The sequence below is a fragment of the Heliangelus exortis genome, chromosome 15, assembly GCF_036169615.1.
Source record: "Heliangelus exortis chromosome 15, bHelExo1.hap1, whole genome shotgun sequence".
Lineage (NCBI taxonomy): Eukaryota > Metazoa > Chordata > Aves > Apodiformes > Trochilidae > Heliangelus > Heliangelus exortis.
Genome location: NC_092436.1, coordinates 15,544,136 through 15,567,165, shown reverse-complemented (window position 1 = coordinate 15,567,165; position 23,030 = coordinate 15,544,136). Strand labels below are relative to the sequence as shown.

The window sequence follows — 23,030 nt, the reverse complement described above, 5'->3', positions numbered from 1 at the left end:
GTCGCGCCGTCACGTGGTTCCCCTGCCACTTCCGGGTTGCCGCGGAGGCGGCCATGCTGCGGCTGTGGCCGCTGGCCCGGGGGAGCCTCGGCCGGGTCTGCCCGCCCCGGGAGCGGAGCCTCCTGTGCCGGCTGGCGGGGGGAGGAGGCCGGGGTCCGCCTCTGAAGACCCCGAAGGTATCGGTGGGGAGCGGGCCCCGCTTTCCCCCCTCCCCTCCCTTCCCTTCCCCGAGCTCCCCGCTGATCCCCGCTCTCCCTCCCGGGCCAGGGCACCCGTGACCACCCTCCCGCTCACGTAGTGCTCCGGGACCGCCTCCTCGCCGCCGTGGTGGCCGTTTTCAAGCGGCACGGGGCTGCCGCCATCGACACCCCCGCGCTGGAGCTGCAGGTGAGGCGGTGGGAACCCCCCATGAGCCTCCCCCCCTTCCCACGTCCTCCCTCCGTGGGGTTGGGGGGTGACCCCCGGGGGGCTACGGGACCCCCCACACCCCCGCGTCCTCCTGTCCTGGGGTTGGGGGGTGACCCCGGGGGGATACGGGACCCCCCACAGCCCCGCGTCCTCCTGTCTTGGGGTTGGGGGGTGACCCCGGGGGGATACGGGACCCCCGTCCCCTCTGCTCCCCCGCGGGGCTGAGGAGGGGTTGGGGTCCCTGCAGGACTGGGGAGCACCCCAGTAGCCTGGGGCTGGTTTGGGGGGGTCCTGGGTCCCCTATTGTGTGGGGGGACGGGGACCCCATTGATGCCCCGGGTCAGAGGGGAGGGTGGGAGGAGCTGTCACCCACACCCCCTGCTCCATCTGTGGGGCTCCGGGGGGAGGTAGGTGGGTTCTGTGCCCCACCAGGGGAATGTCCTCCCCCCGATGTCCCCGACACCCCTGTGTCCCCCAGGAGACGCTGACGGGGAAGTACGGGGAGGAGAGGAAGCTGATCTATGAGCTGCAGGACCAGGGCGGGGAGCTGCTGGCCCTGCGCTACGACCTGACCGTATCCTGTGTCTGCCCTGGGGACAGGGACACACCCGCACCCCCTGCCTGGGGTCACCTCACCTGCCCTGCCCCCTGCCTCGGGGTCACCTCACCTGCCCTGCCCCCTGCCTCGGGGTCACCTCACCTGCCCTGCGGTGTCGCCTCACCTCACCCTGTCCCACCCTGCCCTGCCCCTGGGTCCCATCGGATGTCACCTCACCCTGCCTTTGAGTGTCACCTCACCTGCCCTGGGGTGTCACCTCACCCCACCCTGCCCTGCCCAGGGCTCCCATTGGGTGTCACCTCACCCTGCCTTTGAGTGTCACCTCACCTGCCCTGGGGTGTCACCTCACCCCACCCTGCCCTGCCCAGGGGTCCCATTAGGTGTCACCTCACCCTGTCTGTGGGTCCCATTGGGTGTCACCTCACCCTGCCCTGCCCATGGGTTCCATCAGGTGTCACCTCACCCTGCCCTGCCTGGGGGTCCCATTGGGTGTCACCTCACCCTGTCCTGCTCAACTGTCCCATCAGGTGTCACCTCACCCTGCCCTGCCTGGGGGTCCCGTCAGGTGTCACCTCACCCTGCCCTGCCTGGGGGTCCCATTGGGTGTCACCTCACCCTGTCTGTGGGTCCCATCAGGTGTCACCTCACCCTGCTCTGCCCGTGGGTCCCATCAGGGTGCTGGGTCCCATCTCTACTTGTCCTGGTGTCTCTTAAGTGACCCCCTGGAGGTCCCTGTCTTGGTGTTGATGTCTTGGGGTTCAGAAGCAGGAGGTGGAGGTGTTGGAGGAGTTTCACCTCCAGCTTCACCCTCACCCTCCTCCTGGGCTGAAGATCTCCCTGGAGATCCGGGAGCAGCAGCAACAAAGCCTCAAGGGGTGGGGCCCGGGGTGCTTTGAGCTCAGGGGGTCTCCACCTTTCCCATCCTTAACTCCTGGCCCCCCAGGTGCCCTTTGCTCGTTACCTGGCCATGAACAAGATCAGCAGGATGAAGAGGTACCAGGTGGCCAAGGTCTACAGGAGGGACAACCCGGCCACCTCCAGGGGCCGCTACAGGGAGTTCTACCAGTGTGTGAGTCTGGGGAGGGGGCAGGGGCAGCCCGGGGCTCTGCTGAGGGTTCTGCCCCCTGGGACCTCTGAGAAACAGGAGCTTCTGGTTGAGTTTTTTTGTCCCCCTCAGGATTTTGACATCGCTGGGTGCTTTGACCCCATGCTCCCTGATGCTGAGTGCCTGAAGATCCTCCACGAGGTGCTGAGTGACCTGCAGCTGGGGGAGTTCCTCATCAGGGTGAGGTGGGAGCTGAGGGGTTTTCACACCTGGGAGCTTTGAGGGAAAGAGGGAAGAGGCTCCCCCAGCCCCAGGGGAAGGTGCAGCTGTGGGGTCTCACCCTCTCCAGCTCCCTCTGCTTCTGCCACCCCCAGGTCAACGACCGCCGGATTCTGAGCGGTGTGTTCACCCTCTGTGGTGTCCCAGAGAGCAAATTCATCACCACCTGCTCCACTGTGGACAAACTGGACAAGGTGAGAGTGGAGCTGGTGGGGAGAGAGGGCTCCCAGGCTGGGGGTGGGGGGCTGGGGCTGGGCAGTGCCTCTTCCCAGCCTCGTGAAGCGGGCAGAGGTGAAGGTGTTGGTGCTGGTGAAGGGTTTGGGGAGGTCTTGGGCCTGGTGAAGATCATTCCCAGGGGAATGATTGCTGGGAGAAAGACACAGATGATGAGATGGCTGCCTGCAGGGGATGCTGAGTGACAAGAGTGTCCCCAGCAGCAGCAGGTTCCTGTTTCCCCTCACAGATGCCTTGGGAAGAGGTGAGGAGTGAGATGGTGGGAGAGAAGGGGCTCTCTCCAGAGGCTGCAGATGGCATTGGGGAGTACGTCCAGCTCCACGGTGAGCAGGGAGAAGGGGGGTTGAGCCCTGGGGGGTGCAGGGCAGGGGCACTGCAGCCCTGAGGCCCCACTGCTCCTTCCCACAGGAGGCTTGGACCTGATCGAGAGGCTGCTGCAGGACCCCAAGCTGTCCCAGAACAAGGTGGCCAAGGAGGGGCTGGGGGACATGAAGCTGCTGTTTGAGTACCTGACACTGTTTGGCATCACGGGGCAGGTGAGGAGGGGCTGGGGGGGAGGAGGGGAGAGGAGGGGACCCTGGGGGTGGCCTCATGTCAGCAGTGTCCTTGGGGAGCATTGAGAGGAGTGTGTCCAGCAGGCTGAGGGAGGTTCTGCTCTGCCTCCTCTGCCTCTACTCCAGGTGAGGTCTCTAATGAGTAGCTGGAGTATTGCATTCAGTTCTGGGGTCTTCAGGAGGGAGTTGGACAGGGATTTACTTGAGAGAGTCCATTGGAGGGCTCTGAGGATGATGAGGGGACAGAACAGCTCCCTGATGAAGAAAGGCTGAGACCTGGTGTGGAGAGGAGAGGACTGAGAGGGGATCTGATTAATACCAATATATGAGGGCTGAGCATCAAGAAGGAAGGGACAACTTCTTCTCACTTGTGCCCTTTGACAGCTCCAGGGGAATGGGTTCAAGTTAAATTCTTCCACATGAAGCAGAATTCCTTCACTGTAAGGGTTCCAGAGCCCTGGCACAGGCTCTCCAGGGAGGTTCTGGAGTCTCCTTCTCAGGACCCCTCTGGATGCATCCCTGAGTTTTGGCTGCGCTGTGTCAGGGGCTTGGATTGGGATCTCCAGAGGTCCCTTCCAAGCATCCTGTGATCCTGTGTCCTCCAGATCTCTTTCGACCTGAGCCTGGCCCGGGGTCTGGACTATTACACGGGGGTGATCTTTGAGGCTGTGCTGCTGCAGCAGGAGAACCACCCCGGGGAGGAACCGCTGAGCGTGGGGAGCGTGGCCGGAGGCGGCCGCTACGACGGCTTGGTGGGAATGTTTGATCCCAAGGGAAGGAAGGTGCCCTGTGTGGGGGTCAGCATTGGCATCGAGAGGATCTTCTCCATCCTGGAGCAGAGAGTGAAGGTGAGAGCTGCAGGCATGGGGCAGGAAGGGCTCCAGGAGGCTGGCTGTTTGCTGTGGGCTCTACACAATATCCAAGGGGAAAGGATTTTGGGGGGTAGGTGGGGTCCTCTCCTGCCTGAATGTCAGTGCTCAGGACAAAGCCCCTGTCTCTTCAGCAGCTTTTTGGGGGTGTTGTGGGGAGCTGAGAGCAGTGTTTTGTAGCAGACACCAAGGAGGTGTGTGAGGGGGGCCCTGAGCTCTGGTGCTGGCTCTGAACTTTGTGCCCCAGGTAATTGTCTGTGAAGATTCTCACCTGTAGGCTGTGAAATGTAGACAGGTAGAAATGTACAAATTCCTCACCTGTAGACTGTGAAATGATGAATTCATTGGCAGCTCTGGCACCTGCCCTGTGTAGGAGCACTCCAGGAAAGCCCAGGAGGAGGAAATCCATCTCTCAGATAGTGAGTGAAGCTGGGGCAGTGTGTTGGTACCTGAAGAATCAAAGGAGCCATGGGAAAGCTGTCCAGGTCCCATCCAGGAGGGAGGAAGGGCCATGGTCCCATGGGAACAGCAGCACAGGATGCAGCAGAGATGCAGAGTGCAGATCCCCAGGGCACCCTTTTTGCTCTTGGAGGGTTCTTCTTGCTCAGTGACCTTCACTGAAGGGTGGTGGTTGGTTTGTTTGTCAGGTTTGAAGGTGAAGGGAGAGGAATCACTGTCTGTCCCCACAGGCTTCTGGGGAGAAGGTTCGGACTACTGAGACACAAGTCCTGGTGGCCACACCTCACAAACATCTCCTGGCTGCAAGGCTGAAGCTCATCTCCGAGCTGTGGGATGCAGGGATCAAGGTGAAGATGGGGGTTTGGTGCTGCTGTGGGTGAGGGAGTGAAGGCCTGAAGCAAGAGCAGTTCTGTGTGTCTCCAAAACTTGGGCCTGCTGGAGATCCCTCAGGCCAGAGAAAAAGAGCAGAGAGCTCTGCAGGCAGCTGCTTGCTGAGGGAATAAGGAGGCAGAGTTTTCTCTGGAGCTTTGGACACCCTGAGTCCATCAGAGCAAACTTTGTGTTCCTGACTGGCCACCTCTGCTCCCTCCCAGGCAGAGATGTTGTACAAGAAGGATCCCAAACTGCTGAAGCAGCTGCAGTATTGTGAGGACACGGGGATCCCCCTGGCTGCCATTGTTGGGGAGCAAGAGCTGACAGATGGAGTGGTCAAGCTGCGGGATGTGGCGACCAGAGAGGAGGTGAGAATCCCTTCTCTGCAGCAGGTTTCCAAAGCTCTTCCAAAATTCGGGGATTCCAGAAAGGTTTTCCTTCAGGGATGGATGGGGTCTCTTGGGGGAACACAGATCTGTTGGGTACCTGCTCCAGAAAACCAGCACGAGCTGTGTCAGTGTCCACAGCAAGGCCGTGGGGCTGGGTTGGTGCCACCTCCTTCTCCTCCTTTGCTTTGTAGGTGGACATCCCGAGAGAAAAACTTGTTGATGAGATCAGGAGGAGGCTGGAGCCCTAGGATTTCTGTGGCAGAACCACTTGACTGACCTGCTGCTGTACAATGGCACCTGGAGACATTTCCTCCCCACCGAGGTCTGCTCACCACCTCCTGCCCAGGCCAAGGCAGAGTCACCAGGGGGTGTGTGCCCAGGATGGAGCAGGACAGGCTGAGAAGCTGTGGACAAGTATTCCACAAGCTGTGGACTTGAAACCACCCAGCAACCTGCTCTGAAGGACAGATCAACCTCGTGAGCTCCTCCTGGTCTGGGAGAGCCATGTCCAGGTGGCACGAGCACGAATGGATGTGGTGGGATTCCAGTGGGATCAGGTTGAGTCTTGGGGTGGGGGGATCTGTGTTGTGTTGCCTGCAGGCTCAGGATTTAGGGAGAGGGTGACAGGAGGAGTTCATCCCCACCCCTCTGAGGGCTGCAAGGCCCAACTCCAGCCTGAAGCTGGGCTCTGCCTCCGGAGCCGGGCTGTGGCACCAGTCTGGGGGTGCAGGGACCCCCTCAGGGAGGGGACAGAGTGGGGGGCTGGTGTGACTGCCTGGGCAGGCTCTGTCAGGGGCCAGTGTGGAGGAACTCTGTGTTTTGCTGTATTTCTGGTGGGTTGACTCGTGCTGGATGCCAGGTGTCCAGCAAAGCTGCTCTGTCACTGTCAGCTGGACAGGAACTGTCCCAAAGGCTCAGGGCTCAGGATCTGAACACTCAACAACAACTGCCATGGGCAGAAAAGACTCAGCTTTTGGGGAAAGGAGTTTAATTTCTTGTGAATCGAATCAGAGAAGGGTAATGAGAAATAAAAAGAGAGCTTTAAACACCCTCCCCCCTCCCATCTCTCTTTTTTTCCCCGGGTTGAACTGGGGTCCTTCATGGGTGCTGAGGAATCTCCTCCAGCACCTCGAGCACCTTCTCCCCTCCTCCTTCATTGACCTCGGTGGCTGCAGAGCTGTTTCTGTCCCATATTCTCGGTGTCCTCTCCCACTGTGGTTCCTGTTTTCCAGCATTTTACTTGCCCTTCTTAAATATGGTGCCACCCCCTTCTCTGCTGGGCTTGGCTTTGCCCAGAGGTGGGTGACCCAAATAGAGGATTAAACCAGAATAAAATTTAAGAAAACCCCAAAACGCTCCCCCGGGGTTGGAGCATGTCCAGAGAAAAGCAAGGGAGCTGGGGAAGGGTCTGGAGAAGAAGGATCAGGAGAATTTCTGAGCTGAGGTCACAACAACCCCGGGCAGCTCTCCAGGTTTAGGAAAAGGGGGAAGTGGAAAAAAATAACAACAAATGCCTTCCTGAGCCTGTCAGGCTGTGCCTTGGGATCACAGAACAGCCCAGTTTGGAAGGGATTGCCCAACCATTATTAAAATTTCAGGCCTGAGCTTCAAGGAGGGGGTGGTCAGTTCTCTTTAACACCTTTATCAATGATCTGATCAGGGGATCAAGTGCCCCTTCAGTCAGTCTGCAGGTGACACCAGGTTAGGTGGGGAGAGCTGGGGGGTTTCAGGGTAGGAAGGGTCTGCAGAAGGACCCGGGCAGCTCTCCAGGTTTGGGAAAAGGGGGAAGTGTCCGGGGGCAAAGGAGCTGAGGGTGTTGGTTGAGGCAGGAAAGCCCCCCTGGCCCTGTGTGGTGTCAGCAGGAGCAGGGCAGGGATGGTCCCTGTGCTGGGCACTGCTGAGGCTGCAGCTCCAATCCTGGGGTCAGTTCTGGGCCCCTGAGGAGCAGAAGGAGATTGAGGGGCTGGAGAGTGTCCAGAGAAGGGAATGGAGCTGGGGAAGGGGCTGGAGAGCAAGGAGAAGGTCTGGAGAAGTTGTGAGGAGCAGCTGAGGGCCCTGGGGGTGTTGATCCTGGAGCAGAGGAGGCTGAGGGGAGACCTTCTGGCTCTCTGCAACCCCCTGAGTGGAGGTTGGAGCCAGGGGGGGTTGGGCTCTGCTCCCCAGGACCAAGGGATGGGCCAAGAGGAACTTTTGGCACAACTCAAGTGGTGCCAGGGGAGGTTTAGGTTGGAGCTGGGGAACAATTTCTCCCTGGAAAGGGTCTCGGGGCCTGGCCCAGGGGGATTCCCCATCCCTGGAGGGGTTTCCAAGCCCTGGAGATGTGGAGCTGAGGGATGTGGGGTAGAGGTGCCCATCCCTGGCAGTGCGGGGGTTAACGCGTGGGTTGGATGCTCAGGCTCTCTCCCAACCCACGCGGGGCTCTCGGTCTCCGGTGTTTTCGAACCCGCGGTCTCTCCCCGCCCCGCACAGGCGCTGAGGTGCGGGGCGGTGTCCGCGCATGCGCAGTTGCCTCCCGCACTCCCGCCATGGCGGAGGAGGCGGCGGTGCGGGCACAGGCGGAGGCCGTGCGGAGGCTGAAGCAGGATCAGGCCCATCCCGACGAGGTTTGCTGGGAAATGGGGGGGGTGGGCATGGGCTGCGGGGGTGGGTGCGGGGCTGCCGGGCTGTGGGGGCACGGCGGCTGCGGTGCCTGGGTGCGGGAGCTGGGGAGAAGGGTGCGGGAGGCTGCCGGGAATGGGGTGCGGGCGGTAATGGGGGTGCTGGGGGTCAGAGAGGGGCAGGGGTGTTGCGGGGTGGTTGTAGCGTGGTTGTAGCAGTGGGGTGGGATGGAGAAGAGCAGGGAGTGCCCCTCGGGATGGTGCGGGAGGATGGGATGGTGGGGGCGCTGGGGGGGGGGGGGCAGTCTGGGTGTACTGGGGATGCTGGGGTGTATTGGGAATGCTGGGGGTGTGTTGGGGATGCTGGGGTGTACTGGGAATGCTGGGGTGTACTGGGAATGCTGCGGTGTGCTGGCAATGCTCAGGATGCTCTGGGGTGTATGGGGAATGCTCAGGGGTGCTCTGGGAATGCTGGGGATGCTCGGGGTGTATTGGGAATCCTGGGCTGTATTGGGAATGCTGCGGTGTGCTGGGAATGCTCGGGGTGTATGGGGAATGCTGCGGTGTGCTGGGAATGCTCGGGGTGTACTGGGGTGTCCTGGGAATGCTGCAGTGCTCTGGGAATGCTGGGGTGTACTGGGAATGCTGCGATGTATTGGGAATGCTCAGGGTGCACTGGGGATGCTTGGGGTGTACTGGGAATGCTCTGTGTGCTCTGGGAATGCTGGGGTGTCCTGGGAATGCTGCAATGTATTGGGAATGCTGGGGCCTACTGGGAATGCTGGGGGTGTCCTGGGAATGCTGAGGCTGAAGGGGCTGTGCCAGCTCCCTCCTGGTTCCCTGCCCAGATCGCGAAGGAGGTGGCGAAGCTGCTGGAGATGAAGGCTCAGCTGGGGGGAGATGAAGGGAAACACAAATTCGTGCTCAAGACCCCAAAGGTAACTTCTCTCCCCCCTCTCCTGTCCCTGTGTGCACCCCCTGCTCACACCCAGCCCCTCCCCACACCTGGGCAAAGCCTCAGCTCAAACCTGCCTGGCTTTGGTGCCAATTCCTGCTGCCCCTTGAGCAGCAGGGAAAAAAAGGGATGGGAGTATCCCTGGCAGCACATACCCAACTAACTCAAGGAATTGCTGGTGCTTCTGGGAGAGGTTCACCCCCACCTGGTGCAGCCAGGAAAATAAATCCCCTTTTGCTCAAGCTTTATCCTGTCTGCCCAGCATCAGAGGTCTCAGATCTCTTTGGGTTGCACCATTTGACCCAAGGTGATGAACTCCACGGATTTTATCCCTCTGCAGCTCAGCACTTCCATGCTGTGGTGTGGACACAGGTATGGATGTTGCTCAGGAATAAAATGGGTTATGTTGATGCCACTGGCCTAGGAAATGCCCCAAAATCCTCTTCCTTGCCCATTTCTTCATCATATGTGTTGGTAAATGTGGCTGTGGTGTGAGAGCTGGTAAGTGGCAGTGTATTTCCCTGTTAATTACTGAGGAGAGAGGATTTGGCAGCTCTCTGGGTGCCAGGGAAATGCAGCCTGGGTTTCCAGCCACATCAGTGTTCTGCTGAGAGCTGCTCCTCCCTGTGCAGATGGGCTGTTAGGAAGTGCCTGCTCTCTGCTCCTGACTGCCAGTCCCTAGAAAATAAAAGTGGGAAGGGTGGTTAATTCCCAGGGAGTCAGGTGCTGCTGGAGGTGGTCCTTAGTAATTCAGTCACTTAACAGCAAAGGCACTAAAAGGGAGCCCATCCCAGATGGGCACTTCACAGGTGTCACATGTTGAAAAGGGGATTTTTCTCTCTCTGTTTTTGGGAATTGTGGAGCTGCTGGGTGTTCACCACTTCAAACCTTGGCTGTCCTCTGGTTGCAGCCTCTGGAGAGCTCAAGGTGCAGGGCTCTGGCTCATCCACCTTTGGCTGTTGGACTGTGCTGTCCTTCTGGGAAGCAGTGACCTCTCTGGCTGTTGGATCTGTCTTAGCACCTTCCTGTCCTGCTTTGTGAAACTCCTGACTTAGATTTAGCCCTGCAGATTGTGGCTGAGCTGCCTCCTGAAGTTTTTCCAGTTTTTCTTTGTTTGGTTGTTTTTTTGGTGGTGCTTCATACCACCTCTCCTGGTGCCTGGACTTGAGCCTCCCTTGGGTTTGTTTGGCCTCTCAGGTCTGTCTCTCACCCAATTTGGGATTAAAACTGGGTTTTTTCCTTCTCTCCCCCCAGGGCACCAGGGACTACAGCCCCAAGCAGATGGCCATCCGTGAGAGGGTCTTCAACACAATCATCAACTGCTTCAAACGCCACGGGGCAGAAGTCATTGACACCCCAGTGTTTGAGCTGAAGGTGAGGAGCTTTCCTCTCCCCCCTCCTCATTTACCCTCAGTGAATGTGCAGGTGCCACCAAACTGGGTGCTGTGTGGCTCTGCTGGAGGGGAGGGAAGCCTGACAGCAGGACCTGGACAGCTTGGACCCAGGTTAATGGTGTGAGGTTTAACAAGGCCAAGTGCCAGGTCTGGCACCTGGGTCAGAACCACCCCATGGGGAGCCACAGACCTGGGGAAGTGTGGTGAGAGAGCTGTGAGCTGGAAAAGCACCTGGGAGAGGTTCCTGAGGGGGGGGTTGGTGACAGTGGATTTAATCTGAGCCAGCAGTGTGCCCAGGTGGCCAAGGAGCCAGTGGCATCCTGGCTTGTGTTAGGAACTGAGTGGCCAGCAGGAGCAGGGAGGGGATCATCCCTCTGGACTCAGCTCTGGGGAGCCCACAGCTTCAGTCCTGTGTTCAGCTCTGGGCATCTCACTACAGGAGGGACAGAGAGGTGCTGGAGGTGTCCAGGGAAGGGCAACAAAGGTGAGGAAGGGCCTGGAGCACAAATCCTGGGAGGAGCTGAGGAGCTGGGGGGGTTTGGTCTGGAGAAGAGGAGGTGAGAGGAGACCTGATGGCTCTGTGCTACTGCATCAAGGGAGGGTGGAGTGAGGAGGGAAAAAGCCTCTGGTCCTTAATGAACTGGGATAGGAGCAGAGGGAATGGATGGAAGCTGTGCCAGGGGAGGGTTAGGCTGATGGTAGGAAATATTTTTCCACTGAGAGGGTTGTCAGGCACTGGAATGGCCCAGGACAGAGGTGGAGTCCCCATCCCTGGAGGCATTTAAAAGGCATTTGGAGCTGGTCCTTAAGGACAGGGTTTAGGAGCTGACTGGGGTGTTGGACACAGGTTGGGCTGGATGAGCTTGGAGGTCTCTTCCAACCCAACCATTCTGGGATTTTTCCCTGAGGCTGAGCCCCTGTCACTGCAGATCCAGCTTGTCCCTGTTGTCCTCTTCTTGTAGGAGACACTGACAGGGAAATACGGCGAAGACTCGAAGCTGATCTATGATCTGAAGGACCAAGGAGGGGAACTGCTGGCCCTGCGCTACGACCTGACAGTATCCTGCACACTCCCCAGGGGAATTGTCACCTTTGTCACCCTCCTTTTGGGGCAGGGCTGTCCAGGGGGGGCAGAGGGAGGAGCAGGGAGGGTGGGCTCCTGGCTGTGACCCTGTTGTGGCAGGGAGAGCAGAAGCAGTGGGGTTTAGTGGGTGCAGAACCTTTGCTTGGTTATTTACTGGAGGTTATTCCTGCTCCTGTGTGTGGAGGTGAGGAAGATGGGTGTCACACAGGGTTTCTCCTGCAGTGGGGTGTACCCAGGTGTGACTGTGGCACCTGGAGACTAAGGCAGTGCTGGAAGATGCCTCTGGGGACACTTAATCATAAAATCATCATGGCTGGAAAGAGGACCTTCAAAATTGAGTCCATCCACCAGCCATACACCATCTTAACCACTAAATCATCTCCCAAAGCACCACATCTTCCTGGTTTTTTAACAGCTCCAGGGATGGTGACTCCACCACCTCCCTGGGCAACCTCTTTCCTCTGCCCCTGTGCTCAGCTCTGGTGAGGCCACAGCTTGAGTCCTGTGTCCAGTTCTGGGCCCCTCAGCTCAGGAAGGAGATTGAGGTGCTGGAGCAGGTCCAGAGAAGAGCAAGGAGGCTGGGAAGGGATCCAGCACAAGTCCTGTGAGGAAGGGCTGAGGGAGCTGGGGGTGTTGAGGCTGGAGAAGAGGAGGCTCAGGGGAGACCTCATCACTCTCTCCAACTCCCTGAAAGGAGGTTGGAGCCAGGGGGGGGTTGGGCTCTTTTCCCAGGCAACTCTCAGCAAGACAAGAGGGCACAAGAGGTCTCAAGTTGTGCCAGGGGAGGTTTAGGTTGGACATTAGAAAGAATTTCTTTCTGGAGAGGGTGATCAGCCATTGGAATGGGCTGCCCAGGGAAGGGGTGGATTCTCCATCCCTGGAGATATTTCAAAAGAGCCTGGATGTGGCACTCAGTGCCATGGGCTGGGAACCACGGGGGGAGTGGAGCAAGGGTTGGACTTGATGAGCTCTGAGGTCCCTTCCAACCCAGCCAATTCTAGGATTCTGTGATTTTATGATAAATGTCAGCACCTATGGGTGCCTCAGACAGCAGTGAGGGACCCTGGGGAGCTGTGGCTGTGCCCCAAGAGCGTGCCCCAGGCTGAGCTGATAGTGAGGAGCCAGTGCTGCCTGGGGCTGATAACTGGTGGGGTTCTTCCCTCCATTTTCCCCTCCTTAACCTCCCCCTCTCAGGTGCCCTTTGCTCGGTACCTGGCCATGAACAAGATCACCAACATCAAGCGCTACCACATCGCCAAGGTCTACAGGAGGGACAACCCAGCCATGACCAGGGGCCGCTACAGGGAGTTCTACCAGTGTGTGAGTCTGGCCCTGGGCACTGCTTTTTGGGCTCCAGGGATGCAGGAGGATAGCTCCCAAAGGTGCTGGAAACCCTGCAGTGGCTGTGGGGAGCTCAAGGGATCCACTCGTCTGCTCTCCAGTGAGGGAAGCAGCTCAGGAGTGGAGGTGATGGCTGTGAGATGGGGTCACAGCCCCTTCCAGGGGCTCCTGGCTAAAAAATCCTCAGCCAGAAGCAGAGCACAGGGGGAGGTGTCTGGGTTTCCAGAGAGCTGCCACGTTCTGCACAGATGGGTTGGAAAGGAAGCATCCCATGACAGGAGCCATTGGCAAGGCTGTCAGACAGACTGGGTGGGCAGGTGTGGGGAGAGCAGGGCAGGGGGAGAGATGGTTCTGGGGCTGGAGTGCTGCCTGTCAGGGATCCTGGCAGCCTGCTAAAAATCCTCAGTGAGAAGCAGGGCACAGGGGGAGGTGTCTGTCCTCTGCAGGGCTTCCCCCAGGGGCTCAGGACTTGGGGAAAATAGATCAGGGGGAGGAGGGAAGAGGACTGTCACCTGTGCTGAGCCCACTCTGATGGATGGAAATTCTTTCAGGTGATGTTGCCTTAAAGGGCTAAAGAGTTTCCCAGCCTGGCCTCACCTTGAGCATCTCTCAGATGCTTCACTGAAATGCTCAGAGGGCTGAGCAGCTCCCTGGGAAGCCAGGCTGAGGGATTGGGGTTGTTCAGCCTGAAGAAGAGGAGGCTCCCAGGTGAGCTCAGAGCAACCTCCCAATATCTGAAGGGGCTACAGGAAAGCTGGGGGAGGGCTTTGGACACAGGGGGGTAGGGAGAGGACAAGGGAAATGGGTTAGAACTTGGAGAGGGGAGATTTAGGTTGGACATGAGGAAGAAATTCTTTAATCTGAGGGTAGTGAGACATTGGAACAGGTTGTCCAGGGACATTCTGGCTGCCCCATCCCTGGCAGTGTCTCAGCCCAGGTTGGATGGGGCTTAGAGCACCCTGGGCTGGTGGGAGGTGTCCCTGGTTGTGCAGGGGGTTGGAATTGGATGAGCTTTAAGGTCCTTTCCAACCCAACCCATTCTATGCTGTATCATCCCACAGCACTTGCCAGCCTGGTGGAGGGAAAGAATTCCCTTCTGATCCCAGATGTGGGAACAGTTGAGCTTCTGGAAGCATTAGCAGGACACACAAAGCAGGCAAGCAAGCAGCTCAGCTGCAGCACATGCTCCTCCTGGCCTGTGCCAGGTCAATCTTTATTTGAAAGGAGAGGAAAAACCCAGAGGCCAAATGACAGAACAGGAAAGAAAGCAATTTCCTTGGTGGCTTTCTCAAACAAGTGTGGTAGCCCCAAGGAACAGCTTTGTTCTGCTGCACTAACACAGTCCCCAGGGCCTCATATTGCAAACAAATTCCTGTTTGAAAATATTCTGTGTCATCCAACAACTCCTGTGGACTCCTCCCAGCTCCAGCTTGGTGAGTTCCCGTTTCCAGGCAGCTCGGGGTCTTTGCCTGATGTCTCAGAGATGATTCCAAGATCTCACTCCTGAGGGAGCTAGAAACAGTCTTTTGATATCCAGGCTGGAATTCCTTGTGTGTGTTTATTTCCCCTGTGCCAGTGCAGCTCTTGAAACTGGAACTCTCATCCCTTGGTACAGATTCTTCCCCTTTCCCAGAGAAACATTTGGGTAGAGAATCCTCCCCTTCCTACCCTGTATAAATTGAGCACTGGTACCTCCTCATCCTGGAGATGTTCATCAAGATGTTATCCCCAAGGTGCCCAGGACCTGACAGACAATTCCCCAGCCCTTGGCTGGCTTTTTTTTCAGTGGGATTTCACCTGTGCCACCTCCAGTGGTTCTCTGGCACATTCCCAGCCCTTGTCCAACTTCCCCAGGGATTGCATCAGCCTTTCTTGAGCTCAGCTGATCAGGCAGCAGCTGGGGTGACCTCATCTCTTTATTTTTTTGGAAGCTTGGTGAAGCCACACTGAAACTTACCCACTTCATTAAACTTATTCCTGTTCTCAGAATCTTGTGGAACATTTGGGGATTCTTAAATGGGAGTTGAATAAGAAATCTCTTGTTGCTGCTGTTTTATTTCTCTCTGAACACTGATGATTTCTTTGCTGTTCTCTGCCTATTAAAACATCCTGCTGATGGGCTCTGGTTTTACTTGCTGGTTTATCTGGTGATCTCTGCTGGAGACCACTCAGGCTTTCTGATTTCTTTGTCTCAGCAGCTGCAGCTTTGGTTTTGCCTCAGCTGAGATCACTTCCCTCCTCTCCTCTCTTGATCATGAACTTGATTGGCACATCTGTTAAAAAAAGAACATCTTAAGAATCCAGGCAAAACATTTGGCATTTAGGTCACAGCAAATAATAAGTTGTTTTCTCCTCCCGTTCACGGCTCCTCTGCTCTGATCACTGGTGCTTGCTCTGCTGGCTCCTTTTTGTTGCCTTTCAAAGCTCTCTGTTTCAAAGGCCATCACACAGCCCACACCTCCAGGAGCAGAAAGCAGGGAGAAGCAGAAGCTTCTCCCCAACTCCAGTGGCCACAGCAGAGCCCTCAAACCTCAGCAGTGCAGGTGCCAGGAGAGCCACCACCCTGTCCCCTTGGCAGAGAGTCACAACCCCCGTCCTCTCCCTGCCTGTGTCACCACGGGCTGCTGCTCCCTAACATCCCATTTCTCTGCTGTTTTGCCACCAAACTGCTGCCAGCAGCAGAGGGGAAGCTGTTCTGCTGCTCCAGGGGGTGCTGAGTCCCTCCCTGCCTTTCCCTGTGCCCTTAGGATTTTGACATCGCCGGGCAGTTCGATCCGATGATTCCTGATGCTGAGTGCCTGAAGATCATCCATGAGATCCTCAGCCACCTGCACCTCGGGGACTTCCTCATCAAGGTGAGACCTGGGAGGGTCAGGAGGTCATCCCTGCCTCTCTGCCTCCTCGTGGTGTGGGGGGGAAAAGGCTGGGATTTGTCTTGAGCTTGGGATTTGTCTCCTTCCTGGGAAAGGAAGGAGGAAAGGAAAGAGGAAAAGAAAGGAGGAAAGAAAAGAAAAAAGGAAAAGAAAGAGGACAGGAAACGAAGAAAAGAAAGAAAGGAGAAGAAAGGAAAGGGGGGAAAAAAAGGAAAGGAGAGAAAAAAGAGGAAAAGAAAGGAAAGGAGAGAAAGAAGAGGAGAAGAAAGAGGAAGAGGAAGAGAAAGGAAAGGAAAGAAAAAAGGGGAAAGGAAAGAGGAAGAGAAAGTAAAGAAAAAGGGGGAAAAGAAAGAGGAAGAGAAAGGAAAGGAAAGCAAAAAGGGGAAAAGAAAGGAAAGAGGAAGAGAAAGGAAAGGAAAGAAAAAAGGGGAAAAGGAAAGAGGAAGAGAAAGGAAAGAAAAAGAGAAAAGAAAGGAAAGAGGAAGAGAAAGGAAAGGAAAGCAAAAAAGGGAAAAGAAAGGAAAGGAAAGAAAACCCTAAAAGGTCTTTGCCAACCCATCCCATGCTGTGAGAGGCATCAACACGATGGGGAGCAGCAGAAGAACCTGCTGAGGTTATTTTCTTCCATGAGATGGAAGTTGGTTCATGTTGCTTGAGGACTCCAAACTCCTGAGCAGTCTTTGCTTCTGTCTGAAGAAATTGGAGAAGAAATTGGAGAAATATGGAAATGATGAATTCAGCCTTTGGCCTCAAGTGCTATTAGAAAGCATAAACTATGAAATTCTATTTAAAAAAAACAGCAGCCCAAACTAATTCCTTAGGAAGGTTCTAATGTAGTCAGAAACTGGGCAGAGCTGAAGCATTTTTTTGAGTTGATGATCAGGGATTTCCTCCCTCTCCTTCAGGTCAACGATCGACGGATCCTGGATGGGATGTTTGCAGTTTGTGGTGTCCCAGACAGCAAATTCAGAACCATCTGCTCCAGTGTGGACAAACTGGATAAGGTATGGGCTGGAATCCTGGGCTGCAACTGCTGCTGGAGCTTCAGTGAGTCTCTGTCCCTCTGGGCTGCTCCTCCGTTAAAAATGGGCTGGAAAATGGTGAAAAACAGCAAAGTTGTTCTTGTGCCCCCATTTCTCTGGGGGGGGAGAGGAAAAGGCACAGGAAAACTGAACCCTATGCTCTCTTCTCCAGTTATTCCATGAGGTCCTGACAAATGGGAGGGAGGGAGGAGAATAAAAAAATGCTCTTCATGTGGGAAGCTCAACATCCCAAAGCTCAGACACCTTAAGGTGCTTTGGGTATGAACCAGGATCATGGAAACCTGTGTTGAAAAAGTGTTGAAAAGCCTTCCCGAGCCTGTCAGGAATCCCAGCTGTGCCCTGGGATCACAGAACAGCCCAGTTTGGAAGGGATTGCCCAACCATTATTAAAATTTCAGGCCTGAGCTTCAAGGAGGGGGTGGTCAGTTCTCTTTAACACCTTTATCAATGATCTGATCAGGGGATCAAGTGCCCCTTCAGTCAGTCTGCAGGTGACACCAGGTTAGGGGGGGAGAGCTGGGGGGGTTTCAGGGTAGGAAGGGTCTGCAGAGGGACCCGGGCAGCTCTCCAGGTTTGGGAAAAGGGGGAAGTGTCCGGGGGCAAAGGAGCTGAGGGTGTTGGTTGAGGCAGGAAAGCCCCCCTGGCCCTGTGTGGTGTCAGCAGGAGCAGGGCAGGGATGGTCCCTGTGCTGGGCACTGCTGAGGCTGCAGCTCCAATCCTGGGGTCAGTTCTGGGCCCCTGAGGAGCAGAAGGAGATTGAGGGGCTGGAGAGTGTCCAGAGAAGGGAATGGAGCTGGGGAAGGGTCTGGAGAGCAAGGAGAAGGTCTGGAGAAGTTGTGAGGAGCAGCTGAGGGCCCTGGGGGTGTTGATCCTGGAGCAGAGGAGGCTGAGGGGAGACCTTCTGGCTCTCTGCAACCCCCTGAGAGGAGGTTGGAGCCAGGGGCAATGGAGCTGGGGAAGGGTCTGGAGCACAAGTCTGTCCAGGAATGGCAGAGGGAGCTGGGGGTGTTCAGGTGGGTTTTTCAGGAGGTGGTCAGGACCAGCAGCACTGCCTTGAGAGGTGTTCATGAGCAAGTACCTAACCAGGAGCATCCCAACAGAGAGACCTCTCCCAGGCCTGGTGCTTTGGCAGTTACCAGCATCCCATTCCTGGCCAGAAATCAAGCCCAAAACATTCACCCTGGAAGGGGGGCTTCAGGTTTTTGGGCAGCTCTGCTGGGTTGGGATACAAACAGACCTTGCAGGTGGCCAAGGAATGGAGTTGTGGCCATGCCCTGGGAGCAGCTGATCTGCTGCTGCTCTCCTGCACCTTGTAACCAGTCTGGCACTGGTGGGGCTGTGCTGAGGGAAGGTTTGGGGGGGACAGGTCTGTCCATGGCAGTTTTTGATGTTCCCCTCTGCCCCTCGCAGATGCCTTGGGAAGAGGTGAGGAGTGAGATGGTGGGAGAGAAGGGGCTCTCTCCAGAGGCTGCAGATGGCATTGGGGAGTACGTCCAGCTCCACGGTGAGCAGGGAGAAGGGGGGTTGAGCCCTGGGGGGTGCAGGGCAGGGGCACTGCAGCCCTGAGGCCCCACTGCTCCTTCCCACAGGAGGCTTGGACCTGATCGAGAGGCTGCTGCAGGACCCCAAGCTGTCCCAGAACAAGGTGGCCAAGGAGGGGCTGGGGGACATGAAGCTGCTGTTTGAGTACCTGACACTGTTTGGCATCACGGGGCAGGTGAGGAGGGGCTGGGGGGGGAGGAGGGGAGAGGAGGGGACCCTGGGGGTGGCCTCGTGTCAGCAGTGTCCTTGGGGAGCATTGAGAGGAGTGTGTCCAGCAGGCTGAGGGAGGTTCTGCTCTGCCTCCTCTGCCTCTACTCCAGGTGAGGTCTCTAATGAGTAGCTGGAGTATTGCATTCAGTTCTGGGGTCTTAAGGAGGGAGTTGGACAGGGATTTACTTGAGAGAGTCCATTGGAGGGCTCTGAGGATGATGAGGGGACAGAACAGCTCCCTGATGAAGAAAGGCTGAGACCTGGTGTGGAGAGAAGAGGACTGAGAGGGGATCTGATTAATATCAATATATGAGGGCTGAGTGTCAAGAAGGAAGGGACAACTTCTTCTCACTTGTGCCCTTTGACAGCTCCAGGGGAATGGGTTCAAGTTAAATTCTTCCACATGAAGCAGAATTCCTTCACTGTAAGGGTTCCAGAGCCCTGGCACAGGCTCTCCAGGGAGGTTCTGGAGTCTCCTTCTCAGGACCCCTCTGGATGCATCCCTGAGTTTTGGCCGCGCCGGGTCAGGGGCTTGGATTGGGATCTCCAGAGGTCCCTTCCCAGCATCCTGTGATCCTGTGTCCTCCAGATCTCTTTCGACCTGAGCCTGGCCCGGGGTCTGGACTATTACACGGGGGTGATCTTTGAGGCTGTGCTGCTGCAGCAGGAGAACCACCCCGGGGAGGAACCGCTGAGCGTGGGGAGCGTGGCCGGAGGCGGCCGCTACGACGGCTTGGTGGGAATGTTTGATCCCAAGGGAAGGAAGGTGCCCTGCGTGGGGGTCAGCATTGGCATCGAGAGGATCTTCTCCATCCTGGAGCAGAGAGTGGAGGTAGGTGCTTTGCTTAGCAAATTTTGGTTGGCAAATTCACAGGCACTGGGTTTGGGGGCAGTGTGGATCAGCTGGAAGGCAGGAGGGCTCTGCAGAGGGACCTGGACAGACTGGAGAGTTGGGCTGATCCCAACGGGATGAGGTTCAACACAACAACCCCATGGGGAGCTCCAGGCTGGGCACAGAGTGGCAGAAAAGGACCTGGGAGTCTGGATTGCCAGGAAGCTGAACAGGAGCCAGCAATGTGCCCAGGTAGCCAAGAAGGCCAATGGCATCCTGGGCTGGCTCAGGAACAGCGTGGCCAGCAGGTCCAGGGAAGGGATTCTGCCCCTGTGCTCAGCCCTGGGGAGGCCACAGCTTGAGTCCTGTGTCCAGTTCTGGGCCCCTGAGCTCAGGAAGGAGATTGAGGTGCTGGAGCAGGTCCAGAGAAGAGCAAGGAGGCTGGGAAGGGATCCAGCACAAGTCCTGTGAGGAAGGGCTGAGGGAGCTGGGGGTGTTGAGGCTGGAGAAGAGGAGGCTCAGGGGAGACCTCATCACTCTCTCCAACTCCCTGAAAGGAGGTTGGAGCCGGGGGGGGGTTGGGCTCTTTTCCCAGGCAACTCTCAGCAAGACAAGAGGCCATGGGCTTAAGCTCTGCCAGGGGAGGTTTGGGTTGGGTATTGGGAAGGAATTCTTTGCAGAGAGGGTGCTCAGGCACTGGAATGGGCTGCCCAGGGAAGGGGTGGATTCTCCATCCCTGGAGGTTTTTAAGAAGAGACTGAATGTGGCACTGAGTGCCCTGGGCTGGGAACCACGGGGGGAGTGGATCAATGATTAATGACTTGATGATCCCAGAGCTCATCTGTGTTGCACCTGGGCTGAGTCCACTTTGTGGAACAACCACAGCAGAGGAGGTTCTGCTCCAGGATGGGGTCTGTGGAGCCTCCCTGCCTCCCCTGACTTTATGCTCTTTGTCTCCCTGGGCCTTTTCACCACTAAATTGATGGAGCTGGGGTGCTGACCCATCCTGCTCGTAGGGACTTGGGTATCTCTGTGAGCTCGTGGCATCTTTTGAGTCTTGTCCCCTCTCTAGGCCTCTGAGGAAAAGATCAGGACCACAGAGACCCAGGTGCTGGTGGCTTCTGCCCAAAAGAAGCTCCTTGAAGAGAGGCTGAAGCTCATTGCTGAGCTGTGGGATGCTGGAATCAAGGTATGACCAAGGGGTGGCAAAGGCAGGAGCTGCCTGCTCTGCTCTTTGTGCCAGGACTGGACCAGACCTGGCTTTGCTTTGGGAGAAGGGAGTCACAGGGAGGGGGTGGGCAGCCTCTTCTTGCTGTCCCAAATCAGGTGTTCTGATGGGGCAATGGTGCCCCTGGGCCCTGTCGTGCTGCAGGGGGCTGCTCCCTCTCTGTTCCCTCAGCATGGAGTCCCAGGGCAGCAGGATCCCTCCCAAAAAAAGCAAAATAAACCACAGAGCCTTGCAGGGAGGAGACAGTGGGGCCGGGGAGGAGCTGGGGCTGCTTCTCCCTGTGCTCTCCAGGCTGCAGTTGGCCCAGCAGTGCCTGGTGGCAGGGCTGAGCCAAATGGGCCCCCCTGATGGTGTTCTGGTTCCCTTCCAGGCCGAGGTGCTGTACAAGAAGAACCCCAAGCTGCTGAACCAGCTGCAGTACTGCGAGGAGACTGGCATCCCTCTTGTTGCCATTGTGGGTGAGCAGGAGCTCAAGGATGGAGTCATCAAGCTGAGGGTGGTGGCAACCAGGGAGGAGGTGAGGCCTCTGGTAGCCCAGTCTGAGGGGGGTGGGGGGGGGTCCTTTCAGCCTTTGTCCCAGCTCAGCCCAAGCCTCCAGACCCAGCCATGCAGCGGTTCTGTTGGGTCCTGCCCAGAAGAGCAGTTTTGGTGCCTCAGGGGGTGAGGGTGGTGCCTAAGGGGGACATCAGAGGAGCTGAAGGGACTTGCAGCCCAGGTGAAAAGCCCCCCAGGCTGACCAGAGCTGCTTGCACAGGGGGGGTGGTGAGGGAAGGGTCTCCTCATGCAGAGGGAGCCAGGGCCAGCAGAGGGGAGGGGAGGGCTTGGTAGTGCTGGACCTTGGGAGACCAGGTGAGGGTCCTCAGGTCCTCAGCCCCTCTTGACTTGCTGCAGAACATGTGCCCTGGTGTCACTTGGCCACCAGCCCCCCTCTGGCTGCTTCTCAGGATTTTATACATTGGCTTCTTCATTAGATCTTCTCAAGCAGTGGTCTCAGGGACTTCTGCAGCACCTCCCATTGCAGTTCCTCCTCTGTTCCTCACCCATCCTCACTCACTGGTGTCTTCCCACTCTGAAGAGTTTCCCATCACGTGGCCTCCTTGAAATCCCAACTGTTCCTCAGTTCAGGAGCCTGGAACACGGATGGTGACTGTGTGGCTGCTTGTGCTTTCTGGCCAGGGGCACAGGACCATTGCTGAAGGTCCTGGAGCTGCTCTTTTGGAATGAGCAGGACCAGTGCTGATCTATGCCCTGGTTTTAGGTTTGGAAAAAGTAGGAAAGACTGGGAAGAGCCTCCCTGTCAGTTGTTGGACAGGAGAGGGCATGGCAGGGCTGCAGGGAGGTGCTCACTCTCTGGCTGCTCCATCCCTCTGGGGGGACTGCTGCCAGCACCCCTGGGTGACATCCTGAGACACCTGGGGGGCATCAGGACAAGTGTCCAGCAGATCCAGGGAGGTTCTCCTCTCTCTCTGCTCTGCCCTGGGGAGAGCACAGCTGGAATCCTGGATCCAGTCTGGAGCTCCCCAGCTCCAGAGAGCCAGAGATCTACTGGAGAGAGGCCAAGGGAGAGCTGGGAGGGTGCTGAAGGGACTTGAGCATCTCTGGTGTGGAGAGAGACTGAGAGCCCTGGGGCTGCTGAGGCTGGAGAAGAGAAGGCTGAGAGGGGATCTCTGAATGTCCATCAGTAGCTGAGGGGTGGGGGGCAAGAGGAAGGGGACAAGCTCTGTTCTGGGGTGCCCAGGAACAGGAAGAATGGGTTGGAGCTGGAACATGGGAAGTTCCACCTGAAAGCAGGAGAAACTCCTTGGCTGTGAGGCTGAGGGATCCCAGGCTGCCCAGAGAGGTTCTGGAGGCTCCTTCTCTGGAGCCTTTCCAACCCCCCCTGGATGTGTTCTGTGTGCCCTGCCCTGGGGGATCCTGCTGGGACAGGGGGGTTGGGCTGGAGCAGCTCTGGAGGGCCCTTCCATTCTGTGATTTCACCCTGAACATGTTGTGTTTCTGTGACACTGGGGTCACCTTGTGGGACCAGAGAAGGTCACGATGCCTCCGGCTACTGACAATGCACTGAAAGAACTTTGTTCTCTCCCCCTGTGTAGGTCAACGTGCCCAGGGAGAGCCTGGTTGAGGAGATCAGGATGAGAACCAGCCAGCCCTAAAGCCCTCCCAGATCCCTCCACTCAGTTCCTGGGTCCTGGCTGACGTGGTTCCTCATCTCAATGCCTTCCCCAGGCCACAGGGCAGTGGTGTGGGCGTGGGGGGGATTTTAGGAGCTGTATTTATTCTTGTCTCATGCCCCCCCATCCATTCCTGGTGGCAGCTGTGAGGCTGCCCCCCTCCCAGGCCGTGCCCTGGCCCTCCAGTGGGGGGGGGGGGGTGTTTTGCCAGGGGCTCTGGGAACCTCCAGCCCCCATCTGCCAGCACTGTGGTGACAAGGAGGAGCCCCATGCTGTCACCCGGGGGCTTGGCTGCAGCTTCTGGTTCCTGTCACCTTGAATAAATGTCCCCCACCCCGTGTCCCTGAGCTGGCTGCAGGGAGGTGACCCCAGGGGAATGGGAAGGAGCTGCTCCCAAAGCCATAATAAATCTGTGCCCCCTCTCTCTGCCTCCTGTCCCTGCTTTCTCCTGGGGCTTGGGGTTTGCTCAGCTGCCTCCTGCCCGAGTTCCAAAGCCCCCTGAGCTGGAGCCAGGCTGAGAAAGTTGGGATTGTTCAGCCTGGAGAAGAGAAGGTTCTGGGGAGACCTTAGAGCACCTTCCAGTGCCTGAAGG

The 23,030-nt window shown here is 57.3% G+C and overlaps 2 protein-coding genes across 2 annotated transcripts; both read left to right on the top strand.

Moving 5' to 3' along the window:
- Positions 1 to 15: 15 nt before the first annotated feature.
- Positions 16 to 6,218, top strand: LOC139803256 (histidine--tRNA ligase, cytoplasmic-like). Its single transcript, XM_071759195.1, has 12 exons — positions 16 to 176; positions 268 to 387; positions 887 to 982; positions 1,911 to 2,036; positions 2,145 to 2,252; positions 2,387 to 2,485; positions 2,755 to 2,848; positions 2,934 to 3,061; positions 3,685 to 3,927; positions 4,638 to 4,754; positions 5,001 to 5,147; positions 5,360 to 6,218. The coding sequence occupies exons 1-12, from the start codon at positions 54 to 56 to the stop codon at positions 5,414 to 5,416; spliced, it is 1,458 nt and encodes a 485-aa protein (XP_071615296.1). The 5' UTR covers positions 16 to 53; the 3' UTR covers positions 5,417 to 6,218.
- Positions 6,219 to 7,621: 1,403 nt separating this feature from the next.
- Positions 7,622 to 22,860, top strand: HARS1 (histidyl-tRNA synthetase 1). The gene is made up of 13 exons (XM_071759193.1): positions 7,622 to 7,771; positions 8,614 to 8,703; positions 9,975 to 10,094; positions 11,077 to 11,172; positions 12,393 to 12,518; positions 15,287 to 15,394; positions 16,318 to 16,416; positions 17,866 to 17,959; positions 18,045 to 18,172; positions 18,797 to 19,039; positions 20,112 to 20,228; positions 20,638 to 20,784; positions 22,361 to 22,860. Exons 1-13 carry the CDS (start codon positions 7,694 to 7,696, stop codon positions 22,418 to 22,420), a joined length of 1,506 nt encoding a protein of 501 aa, XP_071615294.1. The 5' UTR covers positions 7,622 to 7,693; the 3' UTR covers positions 22,421 to 22,860.
- The last annotated feature ends 170 nt before the right edge of the window (positions 22,861 to 23,030 follow it).